The sequence below is a fragment of the Cnephaeus nilssonii genome, assembly GCF_951640355.1.
Source record: "Cnephaeus nilssonii genome assembly, chromosome: 10".
Taxonomy (NCBI): domain Eukaryota; kingdom Metazoa; phylum Chordata; class Mammalia; order Chiroptera; family Vespertilionidae; genus Cnephaeus; species Cnephaeus nilssonii.
The window spans coordinates 19,238,807-19,254,244 of NC_137081.1; the positions used below are offsets into that span (position 1 = coordinate 19,238,807).

The following is a 15,438-nucleotide window of genomic DNA, read 5'->3' on the forward strand; positions in this document are numbered from 1 at the left end:
TTTGGGGGTATCAAAAGTTATACACAGATTTTCAACTGCGTGGCGGTCAGTGCTCCTAATCCCCATATTGTTTAAGGGTCAATTGTACTGTTAAAAATAAAACACTACACCTAGTACTGTTAGGCCCCTTTCACCTTTCTGCCATCAATATATCTTAAACAATAATTTTAATTGACACCCAAATATGTTGCTTTTAAGTACGTTATTAACACCACTGAAGATTATTTTATCCCAGGCTGAAGAGGCTCAAGTTGCCACACAGCAAAGAGAAACATAGCAGTACTTTCCAAAGAAACACATGCACACAGACAAAAAGAAGACAGGGTCCTAGATGTCCCCCTGACGTGAGAGGACGAGAGCTACAATTCCATTCCGTGTCTACTACTTACAAGTGAAGAGGGTTCATGCAAATTGGGTCTCAGCATGTTCCTTACCATGCAGGGCAGAGAACGTTTATAATGTTGCATGCTCGTCCCAGACTGAGGTTAAAGAGGAGTTTCTTTACCTCGCCACAGCAATAGAACTTCGAGTGTGCCAAAGTTTTGTGGGTGTTTTTTTCTACCTCAAAACAACCCCTTTCCACTCTACCCTAAATTTCAATGGGTTTTTAGTCAGCTACAAAGAAGGAACATGGTAGAGTTGATCAAAGAGTAGACAGAAGGGAGCACACAATGGTACATTTTGGAAGTACTTTCTTATTAATAACTGGTGCTCATGATACAATTTGGCATTCATGTTAGATCATTTTAAAAAAATCACAGGTTTGCAAATTCAATTAATCTTTGCCATTTTGTATTTGTAGATCAGATATCGACATTTTGTTAGCTTTATACATATTTGTGCTTTGAATGAAAGTCTACTTAAGACTGCTTGATTATGTCTTCACCCGAACAGTTTAGCATCTGCATTGGATTCCTTACTCCCCAAACCACCTTCTCTTAATCTTTGGCAAATTGCTGGCTTTTCCACGAAAACATCCATATTTAACCAGTGACTGGTGGCAGCATGCAACACCATCCGTGTCTCAAACACAGAAGTTTTCAACATTCACCCGTTTGCTGTGTCAGTGTAGTAGGGGCACTCTCTCCGCCATTAATGAGAGTGATAACGCTGATGTCATAGTCAATGCCCGGCTCCAGCCCTGTAACTGTGTAGTATCCTACTGAGGAGTCCACAAAATCTTCAAATATAGGGATACCTTCTCCTGCCGCAACTACTGTGATGCGGTACCCAATAATGGTGGAAGAGTTTAACGGGGTCCACCGCAGGCCGATGCTTGAATCGGTTATATCAACAAAGCTTAGGTCAGTGAGTTGGGGCACCTCTATTGAGTTACAAAGCAAAAGGGGGAGGGAGGGGGCAAAAGGAAAATAGAGGCAAAAAAGAGGAAAAAATAAAGCAGTGTACATCAGGTTACTAGTAGTAAAATTGACGGAATGTTAAAGCAATGATGGTAGTATGCAGTCTGTTCCAAATTATCTGAAAGATTCCTGAGCATCCTGAATAGTTTGCTTCCCTGTGAGAATCAAACAAGTTACACTATTCTTAGGGATTCTCTTGCATTTTAAAAATGTCTCTAAACAGTACAATTGGAACTTCTCAGGCTCCTAAAAATTACAGGACTGTTTAGGATGTCAAAACCATCCCTAGGATCCGGACATAGTATCTGTAGTATCAGCAATGTTGTCTTAAAAAAATCCAAAAATTTTTAGTAGGAAAATAAAGCTTGCAGGAAGATTTGTTTAAAAATTTGATTGATGAGTTTTTTCATTTTCTCCCCATACAAAAACTCATGACAAGGTATGGCCATAATGTTAACACATTATGAATATATGGTGTGAAATATGCCATCTGAAAGCATAATCAGGTGGAAGACAGACCGGCCTGAGTCCAAGGCCAGTGCCAATATTGTGTTTAATTCATAATAAAAGTTATTTAATTATCACTACTAAAAGCATTCTACCAAAATGCACAAAGGGGAACACAATCTGTCTGCTTTCATCTGTCACAGTCCCATTTTGGACAAACAACAAGCCTATCCTTGGATAGGTCTTTTCAGTTCCGTGTTTTAATCCACAAGAAAGAATGTCCTGAGGGTGTGGTCTTTCTTTTTCTTTCTTTTTTTTCAATTTTAAAAAAGAAGGATTTGAAACAGAAGAACTGGATGTGTAGATCAGGTGCTACTTCAGTGCTTACCTATGAAGACAGGTACTATTTTACAGACAGCAGCTCACAATTGGACTGTGAGACCAGGCACAAATGGACTGAGGGGATGCATTTACCATATTACTTTTAGCCTGTCAGTACTGAGTACAGACACGTGACATCGTTTTAGTAATATTTCCACGTGAGCAGACAGAGTTAATGCCACGGTTGCCACTCCATTACATACTCATCGCAACAGACAGCTTCCCAGTGAAGCAGGCAGTGAGCAGTGTTAACAGCAAGCATTTGTCCAAATTGTTGCTCTGATGTCTCAGTTTTGAAGAGTGCAGTTGGGAGGTCAGAATTCAATCCCACCTCTATCTGACACACTCAACCACATGGGGATTAAGATGTTAATCCCCCCTCTTACTGCAGCTGCCATTCTGAGGATAACAGCTTATTTTTCCATTACCTGGGGTGATGGTATCAGAGATAGGAACACTTTCCTTGTCATCTTTGACAGTGTAAACACTGACATTGTACTCCAGGCCAGGACTCAGGTTTTCAAAAGTGCAGGAACTCTGATCTGCATGGACCACTTCTTCCAAAGAATATCCCTGCTGGCCATTCGTTGGGGTAGTGGTGATTCTATAACCACTGATGTCTGCAGGAGACAGAAAGGAGTAAGTTAGTTACTGCAGGAAGAATTTGCAACCCAGAGCATTTTAAACCAGAACCCAGTGATGAACCCACACAGGGGAATGGGGAAAGGACTTGGCATTTATTAAGGACTCTACTGTCATTAGTGCTTACAACAACCCTTTGAGGCAGGCAATAATATCCTTGGTTTAAAGAAAATCTTGGAATGGGAAAGTGATTACCAAAGGCTTTCCTGCCTCAAAATTCCCTGATCCTTCTACCACTGTACCCGGTACCCTGATTGTCCTTACTGGATCATCTGCATGATACCTGAGGAATATTCCATTTTACCTGCTTAGTATGGAATGGCTCTCAATCCTAGGCACATTCCCCAAAGCGGGCTCTCCTAACGTACAAAGTCTAACTACGGAATTTACAGGAAGGGAATAGGAAAGGAGAAAAAGTGGGAGAAAGAAGTGGCTCTACTTATTCTAGTGAAAGAATATGAATTGATGAAGATTTCAGGAATCATAGAAGTTAGGCAGTAAGAGGGTTGAGGGGGAGGAGAGATTCAAATTAAAACAGTGATGACTAGCGATCTATAAGGACAGACTAAAGTAAATGAGAAAGTATATTTAGGTTAAACTTAATAAAGAGCAAGGAAATGATGGCATATTTTGCCATTAGAAACAGGATGAAAACAAAAGTATAGACAAGGAAATCCAACTGGATGGGAAATACATGCTGAAGTCATTGCATTTGCTAGTGACCATCTAGACAGGCATGCGAGGCCATCCATTAAGACTAAATATTTAAGGACCTAGCTTTTGACAAGCATGAAATTTGCCAACTTAGTTTCAAATTCAGAGTCACTTGGCTGGAAATAGCATAACTTTGGCTTAAACAAAGTTTCCACAGATAATGACAACTTCACCAAAATCACTCTATTTCAGAGGGAGATTAAGGATAGGTTGAGCTAGTTTTATTCTGTGTGATTGTACACATTGATCAGATAATTAAATTCTCTTAGTTGTATGCCTAAGCAAATGTAAGAACTATTTCTAAAATTAGAATTAGTGAAATAATACACTAAATATGGCCCTTAAAGTAACAAGTATAATGGTTATGGGTGAAATCAATGTGAGTTGGAACTTCTGTTTTTGTTTAATTTAGAATTTTCTCATTTATGACTATCCCGATATCTCAATAGTGATTCTTTTAATATACCCAATATTAACTAATACAATTACATTTTGGGTAACATTTCTCATTTAGAGAGACTTTCACATGGGCTTGGTGAATATCTAAAATCTCCCCTGTCATAGTCACAGTACATACATCATGCTACTTGAAAATTGCTATAGCTAAAAATGTTTCACGATAAGTTTCAATAGGTGTGATCAAGGAGTTTAAATAAAAGCTACATTCAAAGTTTTAAAAATAGTCATGGAACTCCATGTCAGCAATTCCTTGTTACTGACTACACATAAAAAAAAGCACACAAACAATTAGGTTCCAAATATGTGATGCTGGGTATGAGAAAGAGTCTGAAAAACTTTAGTTACAATCCCAATTTTGTAACATTTAAAATTTGTGACCATGGGTAGGCCAGTTTTTTCTGAGTCTCAATTTTTCATTCTGCAAAATGGATCATTTCTACCTTACATCACTCTTAGATTTTTGTGGTGCAACTCACGACAAAATATATGCAAAAGTTCACGGAATAATAAACTGGAATCTGTGATAACTCATAAAAGAAAAATTATGCAGTACGATTTCAACTATTTGTATGGCAATTTTGAGTGCCACTGGGCAAAAGCCACATTCCAGAATGCTTTTCCACAGCCCTCATGACTCCCTACAGAGCTCAATAGGCACCTGCCTTGTTCTCTTTCCTGTGAGTTAAGTAAACATGCAGTAAAACACCCTCCCTGTCACTCTATGATGCATACTCATGTCCTCCTGTGCTTCTTATGGAGGGATAGGTACTTATCATTTTCAACCTGTATTTCTGTGAAAGGGCCAGTTCCTAAAACCTTTGTCTTGGAAAGGTATTGCTTACTCATGCCCTCTGATACCTCACAGGCTTACCAGGGGTGGTGCTTCTTTCCCAGGAGACTGTCAGCACTCCAGTGTCAGGGTTGGCCTCCAGGTGCAAGTTTGTTGGGGGAGATACAGCTAGAAAAATAATTGAAAATTAAAAGTGAAAGCTAACACAAAACACTTGACCTATGTAATGCTTCCCTCCCTCCTTATGTTTCCTTCCGTTCTCTCTCTCTTTTTGAAAAGAGTCAGTAAAAAATACAGAAGTTGTACCATGAAACCAAGGTGGAAAGCAATTCTCTGACAGAATTTGTTTTTATGATCAATGATTTTGCAATACTATTGAAATCCTTTCCATCTTACCAGTTCATAAATATTCTTGACATGGAAAGAACACTTCTGATGCCATGGACTGAACTTGCTACTTGAAATTTAGCAACAGCTAATATAAGTAGGGGTAGATCTTTCCCCTATGCCATTCTCATATGTAAAAAGTTATATTGGCCTGGTGGGTGTGGCTCAGCGGTTGAGTGTCCACGTATGAACCAGGTCACCAGTTCGATTGCCGGTCAGGACACATGCCCAGGTTGCAGGCTCAATCCTTAGGAGACATGCAGGAGGCAGCCGATCAATGATGTTTCTCTCTCACTGATGTTTCTATCTCTATCCCTCTCCCTTCCTCTCTCTCTCTCAAAAAAAGGGGGGGAGTAATTGATTTCAGCTATTCTTTGAAAGTGGAACAGTTTAAACACTTAAAAGGAAAAAGAGCAAAGAACTCCTCTTACGTGTCACCACTTTGTTGACAATGGGTGTGCCTCTCTCTTGCCCGTCTCTGAGGACTGAGATGGTGTACACGTACTCCACACCTGGAGTCAGGCCAGACACAACGATGCTTCCTGATTCTGAAGTCACTTCTCGTGGGGCTTCCCCTCCCTGGCTTGGTCGTACCCCCAGCTAGAAGAAGAAAAGCAAAATAAACACCAAGAACAAATCTTTCCAGAGCTGGGTTTCTTTCGAGAGGTTGCGGTTACGTTTCAGAGACAGTGAACTCAGGAATGGCACAATGTGCTTTCATTGGGGAATGAGTTGGAGCCTTACCTTAGTTAAAATACTTTAGCTGGGAATTCTCTGTACTGGGGAGCTGGGGTGGGGAAGGTGTCCTCTAAAACTGCACAAAGGTGGTTGTAATAAAAGACTCCAGGAAAATGTTATTACCTACTATTTTTCAAGATAAATCACTTCCCAGTACAAACTATAAGTACACACACAGGGGCTTTGGGCCACATGAAATTCATTACTATTTTCTTTCACTGGAAGGAATCCCCTAGCTCTTGCTTTAATGAGTTATTACCATTCAGTTCACCATTTAGTTGCCAGTTAGGGTACCAGCCCCTGTAACACTGCTTTTGAAGAAGTAGGTTCAGAGCTTTAACTGCAGGATCATATGTTACAAAAGGAGAGGTAAAACAAATGTGCCCATAATTTGAAATCCTTTTAAGAGTTTCTTTCAAAAACATAAGTAATATTGTGTCATCGATATTCAACTCTAGAGACATCCTTTGTATGTTGTAAGGCTTCTGAAAGTCAGAATGACATTATTAAGGGAAATTTATAAGGTAAGCTGGCAATCTTCAAAAAGGGCTTCTCTAAATTTAAGTAGCTTAATCATCAATATGACCATTTGTACAGCTCAAAGAAGAAATGAACTTTGGTGTATTTTCCTAACTCCCCATAATCATGGGGAGTTAGTCTTGATTTCCAATAAATATTTCTCTATATATATTCTAAATAAAAAAAAAAGAATTATTTTAAACAATTCATTTGTATTCATCATTCCCCTAATATTATCACTTTAGAGAACATGAATCCATATATCTACAGGGAAGACCTTAATCTTAACTTCCATTAAGTGATTCACCCACAGGGGCTTAGAACAAGTTGAGATGAAACCGATTGGATAATAATGTGATTTTTAAGTGACTCTGAGTTTAATTGGTCTCCTTAAATGGGCTTTCATGAACTTGTTGACACCCATTTAGAGCAACATATCAAATGGAGTTTCCTTTGTATTTTTTAAATGTAGTTCCCTGGGGGAAAGGATAGAGAAAATAAGATAACCGCAGTGACAGTTACATGCCAATGTTTTATCCTTTGCAAAGCACTTTCTCTGCCTTCATCCATCCTTCTAGCCAGTGAGGCGAAAGTATTGTTATGCCCTGACAATGTGGTCAGAGAGGTCTGAACAGAAGCAGGTAACAAAACCCCGTCAAAGTGGCTCAGTGGTTGAGCATCGACCTATGAACCAAGAGGTCAAGGTTCAATTTCTGTTCAGGGCACATGCCTGGGTTTTGGGCTTGATCTCCAGTGTAGGGTGTGCAGGAGGCAGCCAATCAATGATTCTCTAATCATGATGTTCCTATCTCTCTTTCCCTCTCCCTTCCTCTCTGAAATAAATAAATATATCAAAAACAAATAAATATATATCAAAAACAAACAAATAAAAAACCCCCAGATCTCCTGACTTTTGAACATCTCGACTTCTGCCGCATCCAGAAACAGGGGGCACCTCAGGGCTGTATCACAAGAGATGAGAACATCTATGATTTACCTTAAAACCAATCCTGGGAGCAGGCGTCCATGTAATCACAATGGTGGTCTCAGTCACCTCTGTGTTGTAAGGTGGGATGGAGCCCCTGGGCTGCTCTGTGAAATGGGATCAATGCACATGTCAAAACCTTGGACTCACAGGCGGTTGCATAGAATGCAGATAGTGAGTATTTTTATCAAGAACCTCAGTTTAATCAGCAGGTGAACCCAGAAAACAACACCTGTCCCTTCACTGGGTGAGGATCTAGAGTAGGTCAGGGCTTCCCAGTCTTCCATGAATTACCCAAATCATCTGAAATCTGGCTGAAAGGCAGGTTTATGTCTTTTCATCATAGTTAGCATTTAAGTTTGAGGACAATAAATTTCCCTATAGTGTTAGTATGTAAAACTGGTCACTACCAACTAATTACCCTTCTGGCTCTTAACCCTTTGAACACCATAAGCGTCTATAGCCGCAAACCACACATATCAACTCTGGTCACCCAATTTTAAAATCAGACTTATTAGTGACATCTCTGGGTTTGTAAAGAAAATTATGGTAACTTAAATTCGTAAATATTCCAGCGCATATGGAAGAAATGGGGATGGTTTTCGTTTTGGACGCGTGGGAGTTAACTGGTTAATCACTAATTTGAGAACAATGTTAAATTTTAGATGGTGATCTAAAAACAGCTTTGTGCTGAATTACTCCATGAGGATGGCTAATTATTTTTGGTTGCCATAAGGGATGCCATTAGAAAGTTAAACAAAACTGGCCACCATGGATACAGTCATAAATTCTAAAGAGTCCTTAAATATGTGAGCATTCAGAATAACAATACTGCAGATATTTAATATTCTACCACTGGAATCAGGGATTATCACAGAAGCTTACTCACATAGTCTAGCATTCTGGCACCACTGTTATTTCTCTTAGTGAAAATATTACTTAAAAAAAATGAAAAAAAAAAGGAAAAGAGGAGTATAGAAAGTTAAGACAGACATTTGTAATAGTCCTAGAGATCTTCTTATAAATTTAGATTTCTAAAATAGAATGGGCTGAACAACTGAATCTTGTAATAAAGGGAATAAGCACTCCAATAACTGGCTGCTCTGGGAAAGGTGAGGCCTCAGAAAACCAAGACATTTGAGTGAGTCAAATTCAAGGATTTTAAGTGTTTTAATGGTCCTGGTCACATGTTTGAGTCCTAGTTTCCAGGTGCTTCTTCTTTACCTCCCAGCCAAATTCTGTGCCTACTGGAGGAATAAAAGCTATTAAATGCATTTATACTAGATCATGAAGGGTTGGTGAGGCCAAGTGTTTCCCTCCAGAACTATACGTATATTCGGGGACTGAAAAGTGTGAACACTCCATCTCCACTCAGCTTCAGTCAATTATGTTGACTTTGTCCTGTGGGAATTCAGACCCACTATTACAATTCTTTCTTCTTTTTTTTCTCTCCCCAGTTTGGATTCTAATGTGCAATGTTTTAAAAGTATGTTTTTAAAATATTGTGTGGGGGAAAGAAATTGTGTGTGGGCCACTTTGCAATGACCGTTAGTGGCCACAAGAAACGATTCGGTAAGCAGTCAGCTTCTTTCACTGAACATCTGTGAAAGCCACAACTTTTTCAAATTACATTCTCCTCAACTGCCTTGGGCTTTACGATTGGGAATTTCCTATTGCCTGAGCCCGCCAGCAAGAAGCTCCTCAGGTTGGAGATGATGCTCTCAGCCTGGGAAGACCATTACAGGAAAATCTCCAAACCACAAACCTACAAACTGATGTCAAACAAAGGATGTGACTGTAAGTCAGAGCCATGGTTCTGGCAGGTCTTGTTAGGTAAAGAACAGCCTGGCCGTTAAAGGGATGAAATTTACCGGATTTATAAAAGAGCAAATGGAATTTACCCCCCAGAAACACCTCCCCCACCCCCACAGTTGCTCTTAAAAAGTTAGCAAAACCCAGCAAAGTTGTTCCCAGGATTCAGCTTAGTAAGATAGTAAAAAGCTACAGAAATTTAAAGCAATTTCAAAAATTTGCAAGCCCTGCTGATGTTTATAGCCGCAGAGAGTACTGGAAGTTCAACAAAAGTTGTAAAACTCCCTGCTTACGTGGGTTTATTTAAAACTAAGTGTGGTTGAGCTGTTTTCATCATCATTCTTTCCTTTTCATCTTTTCCTCAATCATCTATTAAATACTTAAAAATATATATATATACTATGTACAAGGTACTATGGTAACCTCTAGCTAGTAAAATTAGTCTTGACAATATGTAAATATATTGTGCAGAGCAAAAAAATAACACGTCCTAGATATCAAAGTCTCCTAACAGGTTTAAAATAGTCCATCTTGACCCAACCTACTCCACTCAATTATTGTTAGTACCATTAAAAATTCTTTTTCTTTTATAGGCACCCTAACCAATGAAAGAGACCACATGAAATGCATCTTATGTGTAGGAGTAAAATGATAACTATATAATTCTACATTTATGGGTATATTTATATAATTGTGGAATCATATGTAGTCAGTAAAAGACTACATCTACTGAGACCCTTATTCCATTGTAGTGAAGGACATCTATATAAGTTCTATAGTTATAAGAATATCAAGACACTGATTTCATGTTAATAGATTTTAGGGTATCTCAGTAACATGTAATATAAAATAGCAAAATTGTAAGGCAAATTTACAAATAAAAAGCAGATTTTACTTGCTGATGAACAGCAATTACTTAAAAAGAAGCCTTCACTAGCCAAACTCCATACACTAAATTTAAATGGAAGTACATTTTTGGTAAATTATAAATTCCTATAGGAAAAAATTTATAGACAATTTCTTTGGGAGATGAATTCCATAGTTTTTTTTTTAACTAAACTTATATTCACTTTTTGAATGCTTTTTAATATCTATATTTTTAGTCAGAGTAAATTTGTTGAAAGCTTTATGAAAATGGCAAACTAGTTCATAGTTATATATATATATATACTAAAAAAAGTGTTATAATAGGTGCTCTTATAATTCAAAATGTCAAGTTAAAAATAAATAATGCTTAGCTAGAAATAAGAGCTCTCATAATTCTTTGTAGTCTGAATGAGAATGTGTTTAGTAGAAGTCAGTTTATGAAGACAAGGCTTTCATTGTGAAATGAAAGAGATTTAAGGCCACTTTCTGTAAAATTGAGCTAAAGGACAATTTTAAGGACAGATGTGACCAAAAATTATTGTCAATATTTTTCCTTCTATGGAATTTCAAGAGAAATTTAAGAAACATTAAATTCTTTTTAAAAAAACTATTATGTTCTGCAGGAGCACTTTAATCTGCTGCAGCAACACTTGCAAAGAAATCATTTCCTTGCTTTTGTTCTGTTGGTGACTGTTCACTCGGTAGATATTTTTATCCTACACTTACTGCTGTCATTCAATACCCAAAGTAGTAGCATGTAGACATAGGTGCTGATCTTCTCTTGCCTTAACTAGTATTTGGTAAATTCACTTACTACATTAGGATTCAATTTTCAAATAATTGGGTGTTTTAAACCATGTTACTCAATGTTAATCCTAGAGCAAATAAGGAGCCTGGCAACATATGTAATTTAATGCATTGTTTCTCTCATCAAGAATATTTTGCCTCAAAAAATTATCAACTGGACTCAACAGTGTGCTTCACGATTTACATTCTGGCACAAGCTCCGTACTGTCCAGTCACAAACAGTTCATGGGCCAGCAGCTGGTTCACGGACCACACGATGAGTAGCACTACTTTAAATCTTTAAAAAACTATCTTAAATTTATTTCTTGCCCTGGCTGGTGTGGCTCAGTTGGTTGAGCATCATCCCATGCAATGAAAGGTCACCGGTTTGATTCCCAGATACGGCACATGCCCAGGTTGCAGGTTCAATACGCAGTAAGGGTGCATGCGGGAGGCAACCAGTGTTTCTCTCTCACATTGATGTTTCTCTCTCCCTCTCCTTTCCTCTCTCTCTAAAACCTATAAAAAATAAATTAAAATTTTATTTCTTATTTAAATCTTGTACTAAGTTTTTGGAGTTAACTTTTTTAAAAAAATGGATAAAGAACAAAGACTGTAACTGTAAGTGAGAACCGGAGGCATCACTAAGAAAAGACACTGAATTTTGGCTTACGAGTAGTAAAGACTCCAGTGGCTTTGGGGCTCTGCTGGTTGCCTTTCACAGCCACGAGGGTGGTCGTGTACTCGGACCCAGGCTGCAGATTCCTCAGTGGGTACTGTGTGGCGGAGGGCCCCACATTGAACTGCTTGGGTTGGCCTCCCCGGGTCAGGCCCACGGTCAGTCGGTACCCAGCTATCCGGGCCCGAGGCGGAGTCCAGGTCACTATGACCGTCGAGTCAGTTTCATTCATAAACTGGAGGTTAGTGGGAGCATCCAATTCTAGAAGAAAAAAAAAAAAGGATAAAACACATCAAGAAATATCTGAACCTCAGTAATTATCACACTGAAATTCTATAGTTTGAACTTTCTAAAGTTTTCTTAGGGTTGAAACGATATACGTCAAAGCCTTGGAAATACTGAGCCAGTAAGAGAGTGAGGGCTACATACTTTGTAAAATTCTGTGTCAGTCATGAGAAATTGCAGACCTTTTTTACTTGGCTGTGATTCTGTGGAAAGTCTAATTTTCCAGCATGACTTCCTCATTACCCTCCGGAATGATACTAACATTATAGAGATGGCATTAGAAAAAAGACACACAATACTTGTAAACACAACAATTTACTCTGCTGAGCCAAGCAAGTTAAGAGGAATAAGCCCAATAAAATGAGGGCAAGAAGAAAGCGCCACATAGAACAAAAACAGTATGTTCTACATTTATTAAATGAATAGTCCTTTGATGGGGAAATAAAAGTAATTTTCACAGGATTCTAGTTAGACGATAATTATAACATAGACCCAGAACTTCAGGATCATGGCAGGATACTGGCGAGTTTGCACTAACAGGAAGAATCACATACTAGTAAGTTGTGAGTTCTCTTCTGGAGTATGATAACTAGCAGTTAACCTGCAGTGATTTAAAATACTTTTAAGAGGCAGGAAATGTCTACAAAGTAGTTAGGTGTAATAACTGGAAGCATGAACCTGTCCATCCAGCTCCATCCCTTCCTAGACCTGAGACCTCACAAGCTACAGAATTTTTCTCTAAGCCTCAGTTTCTTCATGTACCCAAAAAGGGTAACAATAAGACCTTCCTCGTTAGGTCAACACTAGGATCAAATAGGATAATAAAGCTTCTAAAGAACTGAGCAGAGGACCTGATGCCTAAAAAAGCACTAACTGTTTTAGCCATTACTGGGTATTTATCTGAAGAAACCCAACACACTAAATCGAAAAGACATATGCACCATATGTTCATGGCTGCATTATTTACAATGGCCAACATATGGAAGCACCCTAAGTCTCCATGAAAAGATGAGTGGATAAGGAAGTGGTGGATATATAAAATGTAGTATGACTTAGCTATAATAAAAGGATGACACCTCGCCATCTGCAACAACGTGCAGTGGTTACTGCACTGAACGAAATAAGTCAGACAAAGACAGATGCCAGATGATTTCACTTACATGTGAAATCTAAAAAGCAAAATAAACAAACAAGCAGAACAGAAGCAGACTCATAGATATTATTTGTAAGGAATTCTACTACAAAAGTTTTAGATTACATCTGGAGCTGGATCTAGATATATTTACTTACACAAAAAATGCACTCAAATTTTCAATCCATACCTCCATTGCAAAGAAAATTAGGTTCTCTTAAGTTCCCCCCTCTTAGTGCCATTTCACTGGTACACGTATTTGGGAAATGGATTACCATTTAGCGAGTTTTGTTTCCGAGTTTAATGTGCTTTGTGTCCACTCTGATGTCCCTTATTGGCTGAGCATTTTCCTCCTCCTAACTGTAGAGGAGTAAATGTGTGCTGCACACACATCCCAGATTGGCAGTGAGAGTGGAGACAGAGGTGGAGGTGAGGTCGGCAGCAGGACTTACTGGTTGTCTGTTCTCCTACTAGAGGCTTGCTCTCCCTGCCGTGGTTCACAGCAAAGACTTTGAAGTGATACGTGACCCCGGGGGTCAGCCCCATGATTTCTGCAAAGGTGTTCCTGCTGATGGGCAGCTGCTGTCCGTGCTCTCCGGGCATGTGGACGGGGATCACATCCACGCGGTAACCGGTCACTGCACTATCAGGGGGTGTCCACATGATGGTGACCTTCACGTCCGTCACTTCCACGAACTGCAGGTCCCGGGGAGGGGGAACTTTATCTGACAGACAAGAACCAACTGGTCATTCACAATTCCGGCTGAAGATTATTTTTAAAAAGCCAGTTTCCTGAGTCGCATGAGGCAACTCATAGGGCCTCTCATCCCAGAGCAACGCTAAGCTTCATCTCTTAGCCAGAGGCTATGCTTTTTTGCTTATATTTTCATGGTTTAGTCATACTGCTTTCATCTGACATTGGAAGGTTTTATTTCAAATACGTAAGTAAGCAGGTGAGGTTCCAGCACATGAAGTGTCTTACTAAGGGGTTTGAAATGAACATACAGAAAAAAACAGAACACCTCACTGAGACAACAGAAAAATATGTGGTAATTTTCATTTTACTGAATCATTGTATGATACTTAAGAGCAATAGATGAACTGACCACCTAAGTTTCCAGGGATAAATACGAAGATTTCATGGTGTCAGTTTTTTATCAGGAAAATCAATAGCCAGCTTTGATGTTGTTTTATAATAAGGATGTTTCAACCAAATTTCAAAAATTTAGGAATACACTAATCTATGATTACTAACATATAGGAACTTCTGACAGAAATAAAACACCCCCTCCCCTCCCCAAGACAATTATTCTTTCTTCTTACACTCCTGGTCCTCCCAAGCAGGCTAACAGAATGAGCACAATTCAAGGATGGCTCGGTTCCTCTAACACAGCGATTTCCAACTGGATGCCACAAGAATTTTTAAAACATGCAATACCTGACTGTTTAGTCAGGGGACCTCTTTTTCCCTTAGATTGTCAAATAAAAAACTGACACCAGCCTATATAACAATACCTGTCCAGTGTGAATGAATCAAAATTATACCTACCCGTATTTTCCGGCGTATAAGACGACTGAGCGTATAGAAGATTTTCCTGGGTTAAAAAGTCGTCTTATACGCCGGAAAATACGGTATTTATTTTTTGCCAGATTAGCAAAAAATATATTTTTTGGTGTGCAGAATTTTAGTAATTAGTTTATGTGTGCCATGAGATAAAAATTGCTGCTCCACCAAAATGAAGATTAAAGCTGTTACCTTGTTAGATCCTAGGAGATAAGATAGCATGGGTAACATCTCTAAGTTACCTGGACGAGGGACGCCAGTGGTTTCCTGTTGGATGAAGACAGGAGTACTTTCTTGATTTTCCTCCACAGCATAGATAGTGATGTTATACTGAACGCCAGGCTGCAGGTCACTGAGGGTGACGGAGTTGGCAGTGTCAGGAAGGTTGAGTTCTGTGCTACTGCCTTCAACTGAAGGTGAATACACGATTCTGTATCCTACAGATCCATGAAGGAAAAGTAAGCTGGGTTAGCTAAGAAGCAGTGGTTCTCAGAAAGTCGACCCTTTCAATGCCGCCACTTCTTTTAAGAACCTTTAGTACAGAGATAGGAATAGGCATACAAACCGCTTTAATAATATTCTTGAAGACCAGAGAGCTTTCATAAATGTCCTGTTAAACTGGGTCTTCTCTTTATGCTCCAGATGGAAGCAATTAGGGAGCCACCCCTAGAACAGCACCACCCAGCACGGTCTGTGCCGTTAGGAACTTCAGAGACAGTAGAGTCACCAAATGAGCTAAGTACGAAAGCAATTCAGCTACCTCATTAAGGATAAGTCTTAGAGTGAGATTTTCAGAAAAATTAATCCCCTTCTACTACGGGAATGCCTGATTTCAGGAATCAATAAACTGGCTTTAGAGATTGTGCGTGTGCATGTGTAGGGGTTGATAA

The 15,438-nt window shown here is 39.0% G+C and overlaps 1 protein-coding gene across 12 annotated transcripts in view; it reads right to left on the minus strand.

Annotated features, from left to right (window-relative positions):
- FN1 (fibronectin 1) overlaps nucleotides 1–15,438 on the minus strand; it is a 65,922-nt gene that overhangs the window by 25,510 nt on the left and 24,974 nt on the right. For 6 of the 12 annotated variants that reach the window (XM_079782515.1, XM_079782521.1, XM_079782519.1 and 3 more), the window contains exons 18-25: nucleotides 14,791–14,985; nucleotides 13,437–13,709; nucleotides 11,562–11,828; nucleotides 7,436–7,530; nucleotides 5,613–5,781; nucleotides 4,876–4,962; nucleotides 2,618–2,809; nucleotides 1,052–1,324 (exon numbers count right to left, since the gene is read on the minus strand). In XM_079782515.1, the coding sequence (XP_079638641.1) occupies nucleotides 1,052–1,324; nucleotides 2,618–2,809; nucleotides 4,876–4,962; nucleotides 5,613–5,781; nucleotides 7,436–7,530; nucleotides 11,562–11,828; nucleotides 13,437–13,709; nucleotides 14,791–14,985 (1,551 nt within the window). The remainder of the gene's footprint in view (nucleotides 1–1,051; nucleotides 1,325–2,617; nucleotides 2,810–4,875; nucleotides 4,963–5,612; nucleotides 5,782–7,435; nucleotides 7,531–11,561; nucleotides 11,829–13,436; nucleotides 13,710–14,790; nucleotides 14,986–15,438) is intronic. The other 6 variants (XM_079782517.1, XM_079782525.1, XM_079782524.1 and 3 more) reach the window with 1 other exon arrangement.